The sequence below is a fragment of the Austrofundulus limnaeus genome, unplaced genomic scaffold, assembly GCF_001266775.1.
Source record: "Austrofundulus limnaeus strain Quisiro unplaced genomic scaffold, Austrofundulus_limnaeus-1.0 Scaffold84, whole genome shotgun sequence".
Classification (NCBI taxonomy): Eukaryota; Metazoa; Chordata; class Actinopteri; order Cyprinodontiformes; family Rivulidae; genus Austrofundulus; species Austrofundulus limnaeus.
Genome location: NW_013952486.1, coordinates 1568997 through 1589842, shown reverse-complemented (window position 1 = coordinate 1589842; position 20846 = coordinate 1568997). Strand labels below are relative to the sequence as shown.

The 20846-nt window shown below is 40.8% G+C and overlaps 1 protein-coding gene across 1 annotated transcript in view; it reads left to right on the top strand.

The window, feature by feature from the left end:
• LOC106519912 (rho guanine nucleotide exchange factor 28) overlaps positions 1-20846 on the top strand; it is a gene marked incomplete in the record, with an annotated part of 44167 nt that overhangs the window by 10792 nt on the left and 12529 nt on the right. The window contains 14 exon segments of the mRNA XM_014011773.1: positions 41-116; positions 887-930; positions 1666-1759; positions 12998-13119; positions 13288-13649; positions 13922-14096; positions 14667-14778; positions 14942-15022; positions 15853-15895; positions 17243-17332; positions 17944-18067; positions 18784-18922; positions 19138-19193; positions 20799-20846. Coding sequence (XP_013867227.1) covers positions 41-116; positions 887-930; positions 1666-1759; positions 12998-13119; positions 13288-13649; positions 13922-14096; positions 14667-14778; positions 14942-15022; positions 15853-15895; positions 17243-17332; positions 17944-18067; positions 18784-18922; positions 19138-19193; positions 20799-20846 — 1566 coding nt within the window.

The window sequence follows — 20846 nt, the reverse complement described above, 5'->3', positions numbered from 1 at the left end:
CTTATATGTAGGAACAAAACAAATATTTTTGTATTTTCAGATTAAAGCGCTCAGAAGGGACTATGTGGAGGCAGTTTCAGAAAAGGAAGAACTCATGGATGATCCTGCAGACAGCGGTAACTTCCCAATCTGTTTCTGTTATATGACTCAAGAAGCCTAATGAATTTACAGAAATTGCGTTTTCTGGGAAAATACAGTCCGAATGCTGAGTACTGAATAAACGTAACTGTTAAAGTTAAAACAAACAGAATAAAAGTTATAACAGTAAAACATTTAAAATAGCTAAAGGCTAACCATAACAGTCAGATAAAAACTGATTTGTTTTTTCAGTCTATAAAACTTTGCCCTGTGGGAGGTGCTAGAGGAACTGTAATTCATCTCCTGCGCATAATTTAATTGCAGATATTTTATTCAGATTACTTCAGCTCTGATTAGCTGAGAGCTAAAAGCCCAAGCTAATATTGTCACTATATGTATTAGGTAAATATATTTCCTTATATTACATAAAGACACAAATGAATCATTCAAGTTTTATATAAATTTTGGGCCCGTAAATTATGAATCCTGTGCATCTTTTTTACTTTCCCTCCATTTCCTGCCTTTACCTTATTACATGACCCCAGCTCACAAATCAAACCCACTAAAGACTGCTAGTCTTTTGTTTCTGCTGAGCGATCACACACCACACACTTTGATCTGGGACACACATGGTGGTAAAAAAAATTAAGACAACAGTAAAAATCCTTTGAGGTTATGAAAAGAAAAGACTGTATTCGTGCTGTCATTAAAAAGTGACTAACATCTGCACTCACTGGAGTCTCTTTTGAAGTTTATTAGCTGCTGCTGCTGCTTGGCCTTGTCTGAATTTGCCCTCATCTCTTTGCAGCACTGTATCCTGATGGAAATGGAGAAAACTTTGCTGAAGACAATGTGAGTATTTGATGTAGGCCAGTAAAAAATGACCTGAATTTATTATTTATTGTGACGTTTTTGCCCCATATCTCTGTGTGTAACCAGCCATCAGTCAGTTTAATTCAAGATGGCTACAGCTAATTCACATTTGCCGATTAAAAAACGGTATAACTCAGGTAATTTTACAGATACTGAGCTGACATTTGATTTGGTAGTAGCTGAGAGTTGTTAAAAGCAATGAGCGTGTCATTTCATGATATCACATGCAGTTTCTCAACAGAAGATGATCTTAGTCTAAAACTCTGGCATTAAGAGGGGGAGGATGATATGCATTGGCTTGCTAGGGTTTTAATTGTGTTTATATATTTAAACCCTTTTTAAGTAGCATTGGGATCATCTGCACCAGCTTGTTGCAAACTGCACGTTTGGTTTGAAGGAGCTGCTAAATTTTTCCTCTCATTGTTCAGGTGTTGGAGTTGGCACCTTGCTCCCAGTGAAGAATAGCTGACTTTGTGAGCAGCCGAATGTGTGTTTAATGTTTTGACAGGTGTGGCACATGACTCCGGCCATCCAATAGAAGCCGTTTTATGTGATACAGATGGTTAACTAATTGATCTGTCTCACGCGCCCCAGTGGCAAACGCTTGTGTTTTTCTACTCAGTTCTGCTTGTCGTCTGGTATGCTCAAAGTCAAAAAGAAAAAAAAAAAAAAAAAATGTTTCACTCAGAAAATGTGAACGCTGTTTTGCGAAAGGTTCCCAGTTTCTTCTCGGAGGACAGCGAGGAGCCGCTGATGTTTATCCTGAATGAGGAGGACGAAGAGGACGACTCATCGCGGTCTGACTCTGGTAAATATTTTAAGATTTGCTTTCTGCGCAGGACTGGTTTAAGATGAGTTTTTAATTTTTTTTATTTTAGAGCTTGAGCAGAAGACTTTGTGCAGAATGAAAGTGATCATGTGTTGTTTTAGGTGGTGTTTTATTCAGTAATGGTTTTTTTGTCATGAAATGAGGAAACGTTTTCTTTCCTGAACAAAACTTAAAACTCAACACTGACCCGCAACCGTGGCTGACGACAATCCCAGCTGACAATAAGATCACATTTCAGGTCCCTGACTTGTCTCACCCCCACTCCACCCCACCCCCCCAGCTTTTGGACTCTTGTCACTCTGTGTTTACAGTTTTTGCTTCACCAAAGAGAAATCCTTAGTGACACGCTGAGAAAAATCCAGAGTCCTCGTGTTTCTGCCAGCAGGGACAGAAGAACACGACTGAGCCTGAATGTGGCTTTGCTCTAATCAGATTCTGGACTTCTTAAAGTGAAAATATCTGAGAGTGGGAACATCCTGTGGGTTAATGATTGGCTTGTATTGCTGCAGAGAAGACTGATGCTTTGGTGTAAGAATGTTGTGGTTACAAGTTCAGGCCTAATAACACTTGGCACTGGACGTCTTTTATCCCAACGCTCTGTGGGTGGTGTAGTTTCCTCTGATAAAATGTTTAGCCTTTTATACTGAATTAGCATTTTTTTTGGTTTTGCCTTCTATAACCCTCCCCCCATGGCCTTATTCGACCTCTTCAAATGTTTAAATGAAATAAAACTGTCAATTCTTTAAAATACATCTCGATTTGCCAAAAAGTTGAGACGTTGTAAATAAAAACAGGATGCAATGATTCACGAATCTCATTATTGACAATGGAACATACTGAAGAGATGGTTCCATTTTAGCACGGCTCAAAAAAAGACTAGACAAGGCCTGTAAGCGGTACAGATTTGAGTTTATGATTTGCAAATCATCGTATTTTATTTTTTACTAACGTTTCACCAGCATCGCAGTTTTTTTTAGAATCGGGTTGTAAATAACAGCTGAGGCAGGGAATGACTCGGGTTTTATACACGAATAACGACGCACATTTGACCCCMCGAAGACTTGAAATTCTTCGTTAGACATTCCAGAGCTGCCAGGCATCACGAAGCGAGCGAACAGCAGGTTTTTCCATTTTCAGTGAAGCAGAGGCGCTCATATTGGAAGTCCATCTGTTTGTTCACACATGCAGTGTGGCTGTTTAACTCCGACGTCTGCGTCATCAGATAGACAGACACAACTTGTGTAGCATGGGGGTCTCGGCGAGGGATGTGGAATTTTGAACGTGCTCGTCATGTCCCCCCCCCCTCCCCGCCCCCTGTCGTCTTGATGTCGTCCTTCTTTTCTCCTGTTCAAATCATGGAAACTTTGTTTACATGGATACTGTAAAGCTCCCAAGGAGGTTTTATTGGAGACTTATTATTTCTTTTATACGTCTCAGCCTCCTCTCCCTCCCATTTCTGCCCTCCTAATGCCCCCAGTATTTAAAAGCCCCACCCAAAAAAACACACTTGCACCCAAGGAACTGCACATACACACCCATGCCCATCACCGTTCCTCCAGGTCTGCGTTTTACTGCGAGTTTAGTGAGCAAATACCGAAAGCGGCTCCTTCTGCTCAGCTCAGCTGCAGAAAGACAGTGGGCTGCTGTAAGGGAAAGTGTTTTCAGTGTGTGTGCATTCATTTGAGAGGAAGAATGCTGAAGGGATAAACGCTTTAAAAGGGGGGCGAGGAGTAAAGAGGAGTTTAAAAAGGGGGTGTTTGTGGCTGAATGGGGGGTTGCCAGGGCTTTGCTGAATGCAGTTTTTCCTGCAGCTTGTTGAGACCCCCCCCCCACCCCCCACCCCCGAGAGAGGAGAGTGGAGGAGTGTTAAAACCATGCACGCAACGGTGGAAAAGAGACAAAAAGAGGAAAAAAAGGGATTTATGATATGGATAGTTTGGCAAGGTGACAAGAAACGATAAATGCAACACCACAACAAGAGCCCCCCGAGACCCTGACGGAGGGATCTAATTGGAGAATGGAAAAAAAAGGATTAAACCTCACACAGACCCCACAAAGGCAGCATTAATGTGCACTCGCACAGTGCCAACATCCTCCACCAGCTCTCCATGCGCTGAAACTTTTTTTTTTTTTTGCAGTCACAGTATGGCTCTTTCTTTTCTCAGCMCATACTCTCCCTACAAAACCCTTCTCATCCTGTTTTTATCTTGTTTTTTCCCCTCCTTCATTCCTAAATTTATGTGCATTTATTAACATGTTTGCCAGAGTTCGATCTGTCTCTTAAACTTTGCTGAGTTTTATCCACTCTGCTGCATTGAGCTGAACTCCTGCAGGTTGGCAAAAAATATATAAAAAAGGAGGAAAGAAACAACATGGAAGAAAAAAAAAAACAGCAGCAGCTCTCACGGCTGTCTGTGGTGAGGCTGCTGACCTGGCAGTCTGCCCCACCAGCTTAGCTTTGACATGCTGAAATATAATGAACGAGAGGAAGGACTGACTGAGAACTCCTCAGATGTGGCGTGTTTGGACCTCGTGGAGGCGGAGCAGAGCGGCATCCCTCCAAGGCGAGGCGATCTGTAACGGTTTCCTCCACTCGTCTGTGAAACTCACCTCTGCATTTGTGTTTGCCTTCAACGCAGATTGCAGAAGTCGCTCCTCTCCCTCCTCTCAGTCCCTCGCTCCGGCCATCGGTACCCTGCCTCCTCCCTCCTCACCCCCACACCCTGCGCTCCTGTCAGCATGTGTTCATATCTCTCCCACTCTCAGCTCTGAGTGTGGGAGATGGAGTGACTGAGGGGAGGCGAGGGAAGGCTTAAAGAAGTTGATGCTGGTTTGAAAAGAGGACGTCAAAGGGACAGGAGCGAGTGGTAGGGAAAAGGAGGAGAACGTTTGGGAAAAGAAAGGAGGCTGCAGAGGCAGCTCTTTTGGACAGTCGAGGACGGGGTAAGGCGAAGACTTTAAGGGGGAGGGGTGGTTTTTGGGGGGAGACAGAGGGGAACATGCTGGCTCACTCTTGAAGTGTCAGAGGCTCTGGAAAAACAAGAGTAATAAGCTCTGCAGCTCGTCTGGAGTCTGTTTGGCCGTGTGGGATGTAAAATGAGGCACCGCTCATTTTGTTTCTGGACAGTTTGAGGCTGCTTGGATGAAGGTTTTCTCTTTTACATCAAACGTCATGGATTCTGACTCAGACTCTCCTTTCAACTACTCCTGGCCTTCGTTTCCAAGAATGAGGATATGCAGGAAGACGGGGAAAAAAGGTAACAGAAGTCTTCATATTGATGCTGGAACTTGCTGACAAGAACATCCTTGAATTGGATTTCCGATATGTTTGAATCTGGAATAAATGGATCATTTGAAACAGTTTTCCAGATTCTAAGAATGAACTACACACAGTGTGGAACAATAAAGTTAAAATTAGACCATTCCCATTACGAGGTCTTCCTCACAGGCCTTCACTGCAGCAGCAGCTCAGTCAAGAGTCAGATAGCTGCATCTTTGGCAGTGATGTAATCTGATATCTGACAGTTTGTTGGGGAATGTCAGATGTCCRCTCGTTGCTCATGAACTGGTTCAAGGCTTTAGGCCACTTTTATTTTGTGAGAGATTGAACTCAGATGAGTAGTGGTGACCTTTATTGTCTCTCAGTGAGGGGAATTACCTGGTTATCTGTTGTCATTAAGAAAAAGAGCAATTTATATTGCTCTTCCATTGAAAGGGCAATGATGTTACTGCTTCTGTGTGTATCTTTAGCAAAAAATACCCCATCAACCAGAGTGGGGATTCAAATAAAATTCTTAGAAATGAATCATTCAGTGTACATCTACAACTGATTAAGTTTTGGAGTCAGCCACACTCAAGATGGCTTCCACCGCTAGGCAAACTTAGCAAACACAGAAATAGCTACAACTCAGCCAATTTGACCAGGATTGACCTACTGTACATTTTGGTGTGATGGTGGCCGAGCATCCCTTCCAAAACATACTCAGAGCTGCACATTGAACAATTTTTTTACCTAAAAGTTTGACATTAACCATAGATGTCAACACTGTCTGTTGGTTAGCAAAATATCTCATGAACCCCTGTGCAAATTTGATCAAAAATACTCCATAAGAAATTGTTTAATCTCAAAGTGATTAACCTTTGGAGTTGACCCAATTCAAGATGGCCACCGCAGATAACTGACCTTTGCACAAAAACAGCAAAACTGAACTAGATTGAAAGATACTGACTGCTAACAGAAAACGCATAGCATTTTAATTTCACCACAGTGRCTATAATTTCATTTTTCAGCATAGGATGATTTTACTATATGCAGTCCTTTAAAGGCARGGGGGATTATGTATTGAAATACATAATGCTATTGTTCAATTACATACCACAATCAAATATGTTACCTTCAGCTGTTATGAAAATACTGTAATAATGAAAAAATAAATTGGAGTTTGCATCATTGTCTATCTAAACACCTTGAAATTGACCTCTGTCTCTTTAAGAACTGCCTATCGTTTCTGACACTCCCACTTCAGCACGTCTTCACAACAAGTCTTCAGTGGAGGGGTGCTCTGTGGGGCGGGAGCTCGGCTGTAGACTGAGCTCCAGGGAGGAGCTTACCCCCTCCTYGACARTAGGCGGTGCTTTGTAGCAGCAAGTATTTAAGCAGGCAGTATGGTCGCTCGGCAGCCGACTGGTCGACACGCTGTCTCGTGGTAGTTCGGYGTTCGTTTTCGCACATACCTTTCAAAGTTCCTGAGACACCCCGAGCCGAGCTCCTGGGAAAACCCCTCCCGCTGCAGCGTACGTCACTGCATGGGATTCCCTCCCTGGGGAGTGCAATGCGAAAAAAAATGTCCACGGCTTGTCACTCGACGTTGTTTATCCACAAACTGGTCTCGGATTAAGCTCCAAAATTTTTATCAGTCAGATTCCACCATGAAAATGTCCTTTTTATCCCCTTTTATGAGTTTTTGGCCATTTGACTATCTTCAAAAATCGCTGCTTCCTGGTACAACAGTCAGCTCTGGAAGCGATTGCTTTTTTYCTTCTTTTTTTTCTTTCTGTATTTGAAGCGAGTGGTTGAAGCAAATGCAGCGTCTAGCGCTTTCAGCACAAACAAACACTCCCACGAACTTCTGACCAATCACACCATATAGTTCGTATATGTGAAGGGGGGTGAAAGGTTTGACCCACGGGTTGCGACAAGAAGTGCCAATATGTCGGCACTGTGAACAGAAGTGATGCAATTTTCGTCTTAAAACTGCGACAGTCCGGCAGCAGCATACAGGAGCCTTTAGTCAGCTCTACCTAGCTACCACAGGAGATTCAAKGGTTCCTCAAACATGCATGAATGAGTCAAAGCAGCACTCTGGGTATGTTTTTGATAAGGGAATGACCTTATAACATGATATAAAGCTAAAAAAAGTTAAAGTAAAGTAAAATAACCCCCCCCCCCCAAAAAAAAAAAAAGATTAGTCCTTTCATTATAACACAGTTTTAATTATCTTTAAAGGCAGCTAAACCCAAATCAAGTGGTACTTTGGTGTATATGTTTGTTGCTTCAGTGTTAGTCATGGAAGAGCTAACACAGTTGCTGAAAATAGCTAAAAATGAAACCGCAGTGGTGGTTAAAAGGCTTTTTGCCTGTGTGCAAAGTGACTTTGTGTGTGTTGGAAGGAGAGACGGTCACAGCAGAAGATCGTGTTACTGCCACGGCCATGTCATGGCTCCACTCCAGTGCTCTTTTCCTCATCTTTCACCAGAAACCTCGGCGAGATTATCTATGTTATTGCTTTGTAATTCTGACTGACATCGGAAAATGTTAGACACTCTTTGCCTGTCTGCTGTCCTCCGCTGAAGAGTTAAAGCAGTGGAGCTGTATTAACATAAAAAAACTCAAATATTCTTCAAGTGGATGCAGGGATTTTATTTTAGTGGTTGGCTATGGTGCACTGGCCCACGTGAAACGAGAAATGTGATTTCAGGTGCTCGTGGCTGCCAGTTTATTTCTTCACTGTGAGAACAGATCAGCGGCGCTCAGTCTGACTCTTTGGCTGTTTGACGCATTAAAACATAATCACCATGGGTATGTGATGCTTGGACGACAACGCTGGACCACAGGTGTCATAACTCAGGGCGGTGAACAATTGCTTTAATAACTGAAGGGATCTAAGCAGCAAAAGTTGAATTATTATGTCAGAGCTTTCATAATATCACCCAGCGCTGTTATTCTTTTTGAATGTTGTTTCATTTTCTTCTTCTTTTCTTTCTGCTCTCTTCAAAGTGACATTTGTTTAAAAAAAGGAACTCACATCATAAGGGGAGATTCACCATGGAAAAATAGTTCTTTCACAACCAAATAAATCAGCTAAGGTGTTTATATAATTATTAATAAATGTATTTATGTTTAATTATTGGGGGGGGGGGGTATTACCACACAGCTTCTTCAGAAAGAAAAGGCTCTTGTGAAAAGCCTTCACCCTGCTTTCCTCGTCTGTTTCTCCCAGGGGTGTGCACAAGTTGAAGGGTCACCCTCTGTGTGTTTAACTGCCCTGGTCTGGAAACCTGGCCCTGCCTGACTGCTGTCTTTGTCTTAGTCTCTGCAGAGCTACTGGACATTGTTTTTCACTCCGCTGCTGCTCCAGCCTCTGCTACCATACAGGGTTAGCTCTCACTTACGAGCTTCCGTCACTTCAAATACTCACCTTATATAAGCAAAAATCAAACTTAAAGGAAGGACTAGCATACCACATCTGCATAGCCAATTTTTCCTCTTATTCGATAAGCGGTTTTGGAAGTTTAAAGGGGCTATATCATGTAAAATCAACTTTTTTGAGCTTTATATCATGTTATAACGTTATCCTCTCATCAAAAACATGCCAAGAGTCTTGCTTTGATTCGTTCATGCATGTTTGAGAAATCCTATAGTGTCCTGAGGCAGCCAGGCAGGGGAGCAAAAATGACCAGTTGGGACTAGAACCGTCTTTTGGGACCAGCTCCTCTTCTGGGCTGTGTCTCTGAACTGTAGAGATGTGACGTTCGCGAACGATCCGAATCTTTTGAAGGGCTCTTTTCAACGAACGACAGGAGCCGAATGGCGGGCAGTAACAAGCCATTTGTAGTTTTATTTTGTTTATTCCTCATATAATCTTTATTTTTTTCATATTTAAATCRCTCCCGCTTTGCCTTTTCATGGAAAACAGGCGGAGTTGTGGAGTACAGAAGCTCACGATGAAAGAGGGAGGGGGGTTTCCGCTTAACAAACACATGGTTCCACCCACGTGATGGGGTTACGTCATTACATACGGCTTCTTGATGACGTATTCCTACGTGATGACGTATACGTTCAAAATCTCTTTTGAACTGCTCTATGAAATAAATGGCTCTGCAAGAACTGGATTCCTTCAAAGAGCCATTTATCCCATCTCTACGAACTGAGCTTCCTCATCACAGAGGACACACACCCACCCGTGCTGAAATGGGTGGAACAAAGGCGAAAGGTTGTTCTTAAAAAGACAGAGGCCAATTTCAAGGCGTTTAGAAACAGATATGATGAGAAGTCAAATTTATTTTCTATTTAAACATATAAACAGCATTTTAATAACAACCGAAGGTGACATAGTTACTTTATTATGGTATAGAATTTAAATATATGCCCGAGAAACACATAATATTGCCCCTTTAAGAAAAGTTCATGGTTAAAGTGTATTTTAACTTCAGTAACTAAATATTAGTTATATTTACCAAAATTATGACTGCTGAAATTAAAAATTCAGATTGGTAGCTTTAAATAGAGACTAAGCTTGTGAATGTACGCCAAAGAGTTCAAGAGCAGTACTTCATTTAATTGGTTGGGGTTAAGCCCACAGATTAACAGATTAAAATCCATCCAGTGATGTATGATATATTTTGCTAACGGACAAACATGATCGACTCCCAACAGTTAATATCCAGGTTTTAAATAAAATTGCAGTCCAATGTAAAGTGCTCGTAGTACGTGTTGGAGGTAATGATTAGCTACAACCACGCCAYGTATTCACTCAACATTTATAATATTGAGTTGTGGTCATTTTGGTGTTTTCCTCTGCCAAAAGATCTTAGAAGGCATTTTAAATCTGCCCAGTGGTTAATGAGATATTTTACCAACAGACATGAGTAAAAACATTATCAGCCAACTTTGCCTTTCAGTGGCTGGTGATAAATAATCCTGTTTAGGTTTTACAATATGGACATGTACTCCTCTAAGTTGTTGGGAGTATGAGTCGCCCGCTTTGTTGTTATTTCACCAGTTAACTGATGTTAAACACAGATCTCACAGCCTGACAGTAATGTTCACCGAGGCAGTGTTTWTGGGTCAGAGGTGTATGAATAATTGTGAGCCCATGGCGGCCAGCTGTGGCTTTGGACTGAGCCCAGAACCTGAGCTATTAAGTCTGTCTGTCAAGTCGCTGACGGGGGGTTTATATGAAACGGTATCTACTTTCAAACATCCAGGCCCTGACCCCCCATGTGGATCTGATGCTGGACCAGAGCAAGTCCTGATAGAAAGTTGAGAGGTCTGTCTTGATTCTGTGCAGGTATTATGGATTTGGGGGAGTTTACTCTGTCTTGTTTCACATTTGAGGGACACTTGAGGATTTTGGAGAGTGACAGATGATGTGGAGTAATCTCTGTATACACTCTGCAGGTTCAGCTGGAGTTAATTCATTTAGATTTAATGTGGATGTGACGGGAATCATCTGGTGTCCTCATCAGTGTCTGCTCGGCTCCCTGCTGCCTCTCAGATTTATGTGACTTGCTGCCCACAGGAAGCACAGCCAATTGTTGGTCTGATTTATTCTCTGGACGTCTCTTCTTCTGCTCGGCTGCGCTGGCAGCTCCTTCGCGACGTGATGGATAAAGTATAGATTTGTTTTTTAAAGAAGACCGTTTCAAATCACGCTTTAAGGAGTTGTGTTGAAAGCAGTGATAGACATGTGTTTACCCCTCTGGCATATTTTAAGCTGTGATTTAACCATTGTAATCTGAGGCTGTTATTAGAGTTCTACCTGAGCTGATGCGGCAACTTCTGCTAATGTCATCAGAAAGTTAATATTCAGCAGAATACAACATCTTATAGAAGCTCTGAGGTTCAGATTACAACACAAAACAGAAAAACCCATGACTTCATTTGAAAACAAAATCAATACTCCAGAAAATACAACAATTCTGACCCGTCATTATCATTTCCTCTTTTCTTTTTGTTCTGTTCTACTTCTACTCTTATAACCTCAAATTTGGATATTTTGACCAGATTATTTGTTTGAAATCAAGTCATCTTCGACCTGAAGGTCACACTATAACATTTTAGACAATTTATGGCGACTTATGATTGTTTTGTTGTGAATAAATTACTCACACAGGTTATATATTCACTCTAATCCTTAGCATTACAGTATGTATACATCCAAATGAGGCCAACAGTAGATTTCTTTAATTCTATCTTCAACGTAGACATTTTCAGTGTTGGACAAAATTATCATAAGTTGCCTTGAGTAACATTTTTTAAGTTCACCGAACATTTTTCGTTTTTGCCACGCTGCACTCACTCACATCAACAAATACAGTGCAGCTGTGAGAAGGCTAGATGATTAAAGTATCTTCAACTAAAAATGCTACAAAACATGCTGACATGACACCAGAGAACATGTTTGATAAAAACAAAGGTTTTAGACGTGCTGCAGGGTCATGTAGAAGTCTCACATGGGTGCTCTTGATGCTCAAAGTTTAAAAAGGGGAATGTACTCATAAAAAATACAAGTAATATTTATTAAATGTCTTCCTAGATTTAAAAAAAACACAAGGCTTTTTACACAGTAGAAGGAAGACTGAAAGCTAAGAAATGAAAACAATAAGATAAGAAACCACAAAGAGCAGATCTTCAGCTGTTTTTGAGACCACAGAAGAACGATGGAAAGGCAGAGAGTAGAGCCTTGGGGCTACAACTGCAAAGCAAGTAATTAACAGTAGAAAAGAATCAGAAGCACTTTATGGAGTTAATGAAAAATAATATTATTACTTTTTTACATGGGGTGGCAGCAAAAACTCCTGTAATGTGTTTCACTAATGAATAGATCCTCCAAACCAGTGGTTCATACATAAAAATCATCAAAACAAGTCCATTTGAATAATCAAAACTCTGTAAAACTCAGTTCTTTTTCCCCCTTTCCAAATAATAATTTTATAACTATTTGCTAYATTATTTTATTATTTTATTAAGTAGATACAGGTTGAGCATGGCTTTGGGAGAGATGGGGAGTAATGTGGGATGGGGTCACAGCTTGGTGTAGGTTAACCCCCTGCTCAAAAACACATTCCTTCACCAATAAGAGAGCTTCCTGTAGAAAAAAATATATAACATTTAAATTCTAATTAAACAAGACAAAATTTAATTAATGATAAAAACATCTTATAAAACGCAACAAAAACAGAAAACAATCATTACAAGCACCCTGAAGTTTCAAAAAAGCTTTTTTTATTTTCTTTACCCTGAAAACATTAAATGTCTGGAGAACCTGGACCGTTTGATCATTCTCCTGATAAAAATCAGCAGCTGAAGTTTGCTGTTTGAAATGGACATGCTCACATTTTTGTGTTTACTTAACATTTAAGGAACTTTAGTTTGTCTGTTTGTGTTGAGATAAGCTTAAACAATAAAAGCCTCAGTGGTGTTAAATGTCTCCTCGAAGTCGTATTGTTGTGCACGCAGCCGCTGCTGCTAACATGCAGCCACCCATTGTTTATGTGCATGTGCTATTTCTAGACTGGAATAGTCTTAGAAAACTGTGTTGTGAAGAAGGTGGGCTTTGTGTAGAGCWACGAGCATGAGGGAGATGTGTGTGTGTTTTGAGAGCAGGCATGTTTTTTTTCTTGTTGAAGAGGAAAAGCAGCCTGCTGCTCACAGTGACTCCACTGTGTTTGAAGAGTTGCCCTCAGCGCTGCACGGTCGCTCAGTCGCTGCATCTAAAAGCAGGGGTGGTGAAGAAACATGCCTACAGGCGTCCACTCATGCACATGGATGCAAAGACTCACACACACACGGAGCGAGTCTTGGAGAGAGCCTTGGTGCTGAACAATGACATGCAACTGCCCAGGATGTCTACGTCACTTCCCGTGTTTGTGTGAAGTTATTTGCTGTTGCTGTGGAGACCAAATGTAATATTGAAAAATCCCCTCTGTGTGCAGAGAAAAGTCAGTCCATCAGGGAGAGCCAGGCCTCGTCCCCGACTCTGGCTGCCGCTGCCAGACTGTCGGCGATGATCCACGGGAAAGACCAAGTGTACGCCAACGCCATGCTGGTCGATCAGGTAAGTCAGGATCAGCTTTTAATTCTCATAAAGTTAAAAATACATATACAATGTACAGCATTATTATAGTTCAAGTAGATGTTTTTTTAGATTATAACATGTAAAATTGTATGAGCGGAGCTGCAGATCTACAGTTCTTCTCATGACTTCCTCACTTTTCTTCTCCAGGTGGACGACTCGGATGTGAAGTATCGCTCTCTGGGGGAAGAAGAGGAGGTCAGTCCTGTCGCTATGTCCTGCTGGGATTCTTTCCCCTCGCCTCCCTTCCACTCAGAGAACTCCTCTCAGAGCCGTTCCCACTYGCCACCGCACCGTGGGCCGAGGGGAAGTCAGGGCCCCGGGCCGGAMAATCACAAGGAGGCAAACCCTGGCGTCTCTCCCCCTTCTCCGTATTTTCCTTCCTCTCCCTCGGCTTCCGCCGCCCRTTTGTTCGAGGGAGCAGAGAGGCGTCAGTCTCAGATGGGTCCTCCACTTTCTCCAGCTGAGAAGCACAGAGGATGCAGCTCGACAGAAGCAAACCGATGTCTAAGGTAAGACCCCGTTTTCTGCTGAATCTTTAACCATCAGTTGAAGGGCAAAGACTTTTTAAAAGTATTAAAGGTTGGTAGAAATTAATGGTTGATGTTTTTATAGATCGGGGCTTTAATCTCTGCAAAATTATGCAGCTTTTCATGAACAGGGTGCTGTTAAGTCCTCTTCTTATCTTTTGTTTCCAACTTAAGGTTTGTTAAATTGGCGTTCGTCACATATTTTAGCATTCTGCTCGCGAGGTTCACCTTTATGTCTTTCTGTGTGTAAACAGCCCCAGTCTGGAGTGTGACAGCGAAGACGACGACATTTTGGGACGCTCATATCCCTGTTCAGCAGTAAAGCAAAGGTCCATTCTGCGGTCCAGCTCCGGAGAGGAGAGAGACTCCTTCGATACGTCGCCTGATTTTAATCGCTCACGCTCTGACGTCACACAGAAATGCAGCCAGGTAAAAACTGGCTTGATGCAAATGTTTGAAGAAAATGAGTAATATTCAAACATTAAAATCAAACGTGTGAAAGGAGATGATTTCAGTACTTTCAGTATTTCGATGAATATTTTAAGGGGCAATATTATGTGTTTCTCAGGCATACATTTAAATACTATACATAGTAAAGTATCTACAGTNCGCTGCAGGATTTCTCAAACATGCATGAATGAGTCAGAGCAAGGCTTTGGGCGTGTTTTTTTTATGAGAGTATAACATTATAACATGATATAAAACTCAAAAAAATTGATTTTACATGATATTGCCCCTTTAAATCCAAGATTTCATACAATAGGTTGAACTCCATTGCACAAAACAAATCCTCCTTCAGACACAGCTTCCCTTGCAGACAGTCATTAGTAGATAAGCTCACATTGTCAACAGTTCAATAACGTGGACAAAAGGTCAGAGATGGGTCTGTTTGTCCTGCAGAGTTTTGCTTATCTCCTAGTGTCTCTCTTCTCTTACTGAACTTGTGAACTTCTTTGTTTTTTTTTCTGGTGCATTTTTATTTATTAATTTTTTCTTCAGAATTTAGAGGATGCAGAAGTCCGTCTGCGCTCCTACTCCTACTCCTCCCCTAAAGCGAAGCCTTCACGGCCACTGCTAAACAGAGACGCAGCTGTCACCGACCTGGAGGAAGGTGGGTAAACTTTAAACTCTCTGTTCTCAAAAAACAAAAACATATTCAACGAGGAAAGACCAAACAAGTGGCTCTGCATCACCTGAGGTTCAATAAGGGTACACACAACCCACTCAGGGAGGCGAATGCATGCAGCATTAAGTTCATGCTTTATTCTGTGTAGATGGCCGTTTCAGCAGCAGTGGTCGGTCTCTACTTCAGGCTTTATCTCTCTCTAAATCCCTATCTCGCCTCAACCATGTTAGTAAGTACAAGAACGGTGTCGAACAAACTGCAGGTTGATTGTCTGGTGAAAACTTTTCCRTGGGTCTTTCAGCTCTTTCCTTGGGATGGACATGTACAAATCCAGAGCTGCATGATTAAAAGGCAAACCTAATATATCTGAGCCTTTTCCTGTCCGCTATAATAAACATATTTGTTCAAGATTTAAAATTAAACTTTGTGATACAGAGAATTCTTCTGCCCATTTTTTGTTACAGAGTCAATTTTGCACAGTTTCCCATCGTTGCCCTAATTGTGCAGCTCTGCATCTGTGGGGAGATTTCATTCTTTGTGGTCAGGACGAGACCACTGTCTCACTATGAAAAAAAAAGTCTTTTCACTTGTCCGGTAATCAAAAGCAGACCTTTTCCCAAACTTGAATATTCTTTCCCTTGAATATTAAAATAATAGTTTTCCCAAAAGTAATTTATAAAAATGCCATATAAGGACTGACAAGTAAAGAACTGGGGGTTTGGAAAATTGTTCAGCTCCTGTGGATCATCTGAGGGGAAAAATTACTTCWGATTTGAGGGTTTTGTTCTGCTTCTATTTGGTCACGTTCTGTTTTCCTCTGTGTTGGTATTTTTTTCTATCTTCTCTGTCATCTGTTTTGCTTCGGGGAAAGGTTGTGTTTTTTCTTTTGCTCTGTTGAGGTTTGCGGGATCCATACTCTTTGTGTGATTCATGTATTTATCTCTAACTGAATTTGAATGGAAGCGAGGTCGATGTTTTCTAATTCTGTCAGCTGATCTCCCCTGATTCGTGAAGTAACCCAGCTTGTTTTGTTTTTTTCACACTTCTTCTCCCCCACAGAGCAGAGAGCGTTCAACCTGACCGAAACCCCGAGAGAAAAAAGGTAAAACTAGTCATTTCATGAGCTCACGTGAGGTCTGCTTAGCTGGTCTCCCTCAGATGTTCCTCCCTTTTTTAGGCATCAGTGTTGAGCGGCAGAACAGAGATTGGCTCAGATGGAGYCTGCGTGTGTGTACACATGTGGGGGGTTGTGTGTTTGTGCCTCTCTGGTTTTAAAGTGGCCAGGGTCTTAGCGTGCAGGATATGACATGCTTCCTGTTGCGAGGCAGGGGCAAGACTATTCTCTGATTGCAACCTCAAAATAACCCAGAGTAAACAGCAAAAACTTTGGGCTTTCTTGGATGTCAGACTTTAGAAATGTCTTTCTGTTTTGYAGACCACATCAAGGATCCTGAAATGTAGTGATCAACATATTGTAGTTTTTATCCKGAGTGTAGATCCTAACAGTTGTTCTGAATTAACATTTATCATGTAACACGATTTGCTCATTCGTTCATGCTCATTTTACAGTCAATTTCATCCCACTGCATCATAAATTCATCATGTATTAAAATGTCTGTGACATTCATAGTCTTCAAATATAAAAAGTAAAAACAAAAAACATCTTTATATTTAAGAAAGTTGAAATAATACACACGATTTAACCCATTATGTCTCATAACTGGCATATTTTCTTTTGAACTTGGCTCAGCCAAAGTGAAACAGGAAGTGACATCAAAGGGGAACTCTTTAACAAAAAAAACTCTCTGGTCTTTGTTTATTGAAACAATATTATTTGAACTCTGACTCTTCTTCATCTCTGATAGTGATTCAAAATAATCTTAAGAAACATCAGATTCTTCTCTACAGTCTGGGTTGTTGGTCATTTTAGCAACGCTCTGTTYACATGYAGATATTCCCYTTTGACATCACTTCCTGTTACTTCACAGGCAAATATCTCAACAACTGTTCRTCTCAGCGACATGAAATTTCTTTTGCAATATTTTACCAGTGTCCTCTTTCTATAAAAACRTTCATATGTATAACAAAAAAWTTGATGTCACAGGCACTTTATTATTTTTCTTGCTAATAACCATGCTCTGCTAAAAGAGAGAACACTGTAGGCAGTTCAGCTATAACGTTACATCTTTCTGTTGTTGCATTACAAATGAATAGAATCACAACACTCACCAATTAGTTTGTTCTCTGAATAAATATTTAATAATAACAAGACATCAATATGCCTCAAGTGTTTGCTAAAGTACTTTTAGGTCAATGATTATTTAAACACTGACCCAAGTAATTAATCCTAGAAGTAGTTTCTAAATCGTCGCTAGCCGTTTTTTTTTTTTCTTTCATTTTGAAAGGCAGGGACACGACGACCTGTCTGAGGTGTTTTATATCCATGCAGGGTTCTGGGTTTCCGTAAGYGGGCCCAGTCAGCAGAGGAGGAGAGTACCGCGTCGCTCCAACACCTCACCCTCACAGAGTTCCTCAAAGAGTATGTCTTCAAAATAAAAAATAAAAAAACAATCAAAAAAGGCCTCACAGACATGCATGTGTGGCTTAACTCATCCTAACCCTGAAACCATCCTCCAGCTTGTCCTTTAACCAGACGCATTCTTTGCATTTGTATTTGGTGATGCAGGAATGTGCAGTAGCTGATTATAAAAGCACTTTTCTGTTAGATTTAAATATAGCTTTAGTGAGACTGTTGCATGTTTCTGTTCTTTCTTCTGTCAGTGTTTCCTTTAACCTAGAAGCTTTTTGTAACCGACTTTAGCTGCTGTAAATATAGATGACAMGATATTAATTGTGTTTTGCCAAGGTTATACTATAAATAGCAACTACTAGAGTCCATAGTGAGTCCCAAGCATGCCAAGCATGTTATTAAGAGTAATAATCTCTAGAGCAGGGGTCCTGGAAGACTGTCTGAACATTCCTTCATTCCAGCATGACACCACTGTTCCTGATTAGTGGACTCTTTCCAGTCTAATAAAACACTAAAACAAGGACTCATTTTGTAGACAAAGTGTTACATGCTGAATTCACATGCTGATTTCTGGCCTGCGTGATGTGAAAATGACTTGTTTCCTACAAACACAAATCCAGGATTGAAGACGAGGAATGGGACAGATACATAATCCCATCGAAGGTTGAGTCGGAGAAGTACAAAGTGAGCCGGACCTTCAGCTTCCTGAAGAGCAGGATGTCCAGCACCCGCAGCAAAACCAAGGTGAGCCAGCGCGGCAGACTTTGTTTCAGTGAAAACAGAACTCCAGCCGGCTGAGATTTCCCCCAACATGTGTTTGAAACGTGACTGAGAGCCCCTGAAGTTGACCTTTCTAGTTAAAAAAATAAATAAACCAGAGCTGGAAGGATCACTGAAGTAAAAGTTTTACCAGCTCTCAGAAAGGACAGGTCAGAATTCCTCTGCTGGGGGTGCTATTGTCTGATTGGTGTGCCTTTATTTGGCAAAGTAGGAACATTTCCTCTCTTCAGGACGAAGCAACAGGACGCAGAGAAAAGATTCTCTTATGTAACATGCACCCCCTCCCCTCCTCCTAAAAAGACAAAAAAAATCAGACCACATTATATAGTAATCCTATATTCTTAGGAACATGTGTATATGTGTGTGAAAGTGTGCTTCTTTGTACTCAAACAGCAACAAAACAAACACACTCCTCAACTTCCTTGCCAAGTTTGAGAAGAAAATAAATATCGCTCTATCGCACACATCCAGAAGAGATCCTCTAATGCCCCCCGAGGATAAAGCACTGCAGCAGCAGCTGTCCCCTGTGAACACTAACAAAAGAAACAAAAAAATACAACTCGTAGACCCCTTTAGCTCTACTAGCTTCACTCTAACAGGTGTTTTGGAGCTGCTAAGTGCTATAACTTCAGTGGTTTACATAATGCTGCTTTAACAGCAAATGTATTTTTTTCTTTCAGGTGAAAGGCAAAGAAGTGAAGGAGGGAAAGTCGGGAACAGCTACCAGGCACCAGTTTGTTCCCGTGTCTCCGTCTGGTTCTTCTCCCTGTGTGGCCTGTGAGAAGTCTGTTTTTGGGAAGGAGCTGTTGCAGTGCTCCAGTAAGCATTAATCTTTCAGGACTGGTGTTGTTTTTAAGTCCTGTAGTGGCTGAAGTGGCTGGAGATCGTTTAAATATCATTGTTTGTTTTATTGTGGTAAAAGATAAAAAGTTGGTTTATTTATTTTTTTTATGAGGTGTATGTGGTTTAGTAATTCTGTTTATTATCATATAACTTGTGAAATTAACAGGAATATATTCTGTCCTCGTCTGCAGACTGTTTCCTGAATGTCCATAAAAGCTGCAGAGAGTCTGTTGCTGCCTGCGGAAAGGTAATATTATCTCATTTGATGTCAGCTTTAAGAAGAAAAAAATACAAAAAAAAAACATATCACCATACTCATTAAAAACCAGGCATTTTTGTAAAACTAAGTGAATGAAATTCCATTACATTGGCGTTTATTATTGATATTATTACGGAGAAAAAGTCAGAGTTAGAAGGGAATTTCAGTTGTGAGGGGCAAAACCTGAGCCCTCATGGTGATCCGATGGACTCGTAGAGCAGTAAGCTGGATGGAAGATGATCAAAGAGCACAGGCTGGGTGTGGTACTGTTCAAAAGATTGAAAATTTACTGAGGAGCGAGATTATGCATGGCCTCAAAAAAACGTTAACAAAAGGACGGTAATTATGTGATTTTTTTWAAAATATTTGTCTGAATTTGATTTGTATTTACACAAGGAGGGAAAGATTCTAAACAAAAAGGGCACTAGAATAAAGCCCTGGGGAACTCCAGAAGTGACTGGAAGAAGTTAAAACTTAGGGGATTAAATTTGAATAAACTGAGCAGAGTCAGAGAGAAATAGGATTTAAATCAATCCAAGTTTGTGTTCTTCTTTTTAGGCTGCAACGAGAAAGTCACTCTTCTCCAATAATCCTTTTTCCGACTGATTTTAGTTTCACACAAATGAGTTAGAAACAAATTTTAAAAATGAGAGAAAATTTAAAAAAAAACGTTTCCCTTCTGTGATGGTGGAAGAACTAATTTCAACTAAAACCAGCCAATTTTAAAAGAAAACTATCACAACATTTATCTGAGTTAAATCTTAAGAAAATGAGGGTCATGTAGCAAAACAGCTATTGTAAACACACAAGATGTTCCATCAAGGAATGATTAGAGACGGATTAAATTCATGTTTTGGAAAGTTAAAATCAGATCCTTGACTTCGATCCAATCGAAATGTTGTGAAAGGATCTGAAGTTTGAGGTTTTTGCCTGAACAGAGGAGTACTATGAAATACAGAGAGATGGGATTTACTCTACTTTTGCCACTCGTGAATTTAAGAATATTTGCTCATTCTACAAAAATAGGACTAAATATGATGTTTTTGTCTAGTTTGGTTATGTTTGTTCTTTTTCCCCCCTTTGAGACAGAACTATAAAAGTGTTTACGTGTGTGTGCATCTCAGAATTTCCTGCATAATTTTACAGACAAGCGGAACACAACATTTCAAGGACAAAGTATTTTTCCGCCAATAAAAGGCCCCTTGTTTCACAGTCAATCAATGGCATTGTAAATATTACACATCAAAGTCAGCAATTCGTCACAGTAAGCACTTGTGAGCCTGAGCAAACAGACTGTGCCCTTTTGCCCAGGCATTTTCTAAACAAACCAGTGACACACATGGAAGAGCCATGTGCTCTTACTGAAAAACAAAACTCCGCAGCTTTGTTTTACCTGCGGAGCTAGCAGTTTTGAAAATGGAAATATATCAGGCTGAGGGGAAGTTAGTTCTGCGAGGTGAGATTTAACACCTACTTTATAGGATACAAACATTTAAGTAAAACACTTGAAGTTATTTGTGCAGCACCTTTTTGTGCTCAGACACGCAGGGATTTACAGCTGTTGATGTTAATATGATTATGTTTGTCCTGCAGAAACCGCAGGAGCGGAATGCAGTTCTGATGAAAAGCAAGACTATGTCC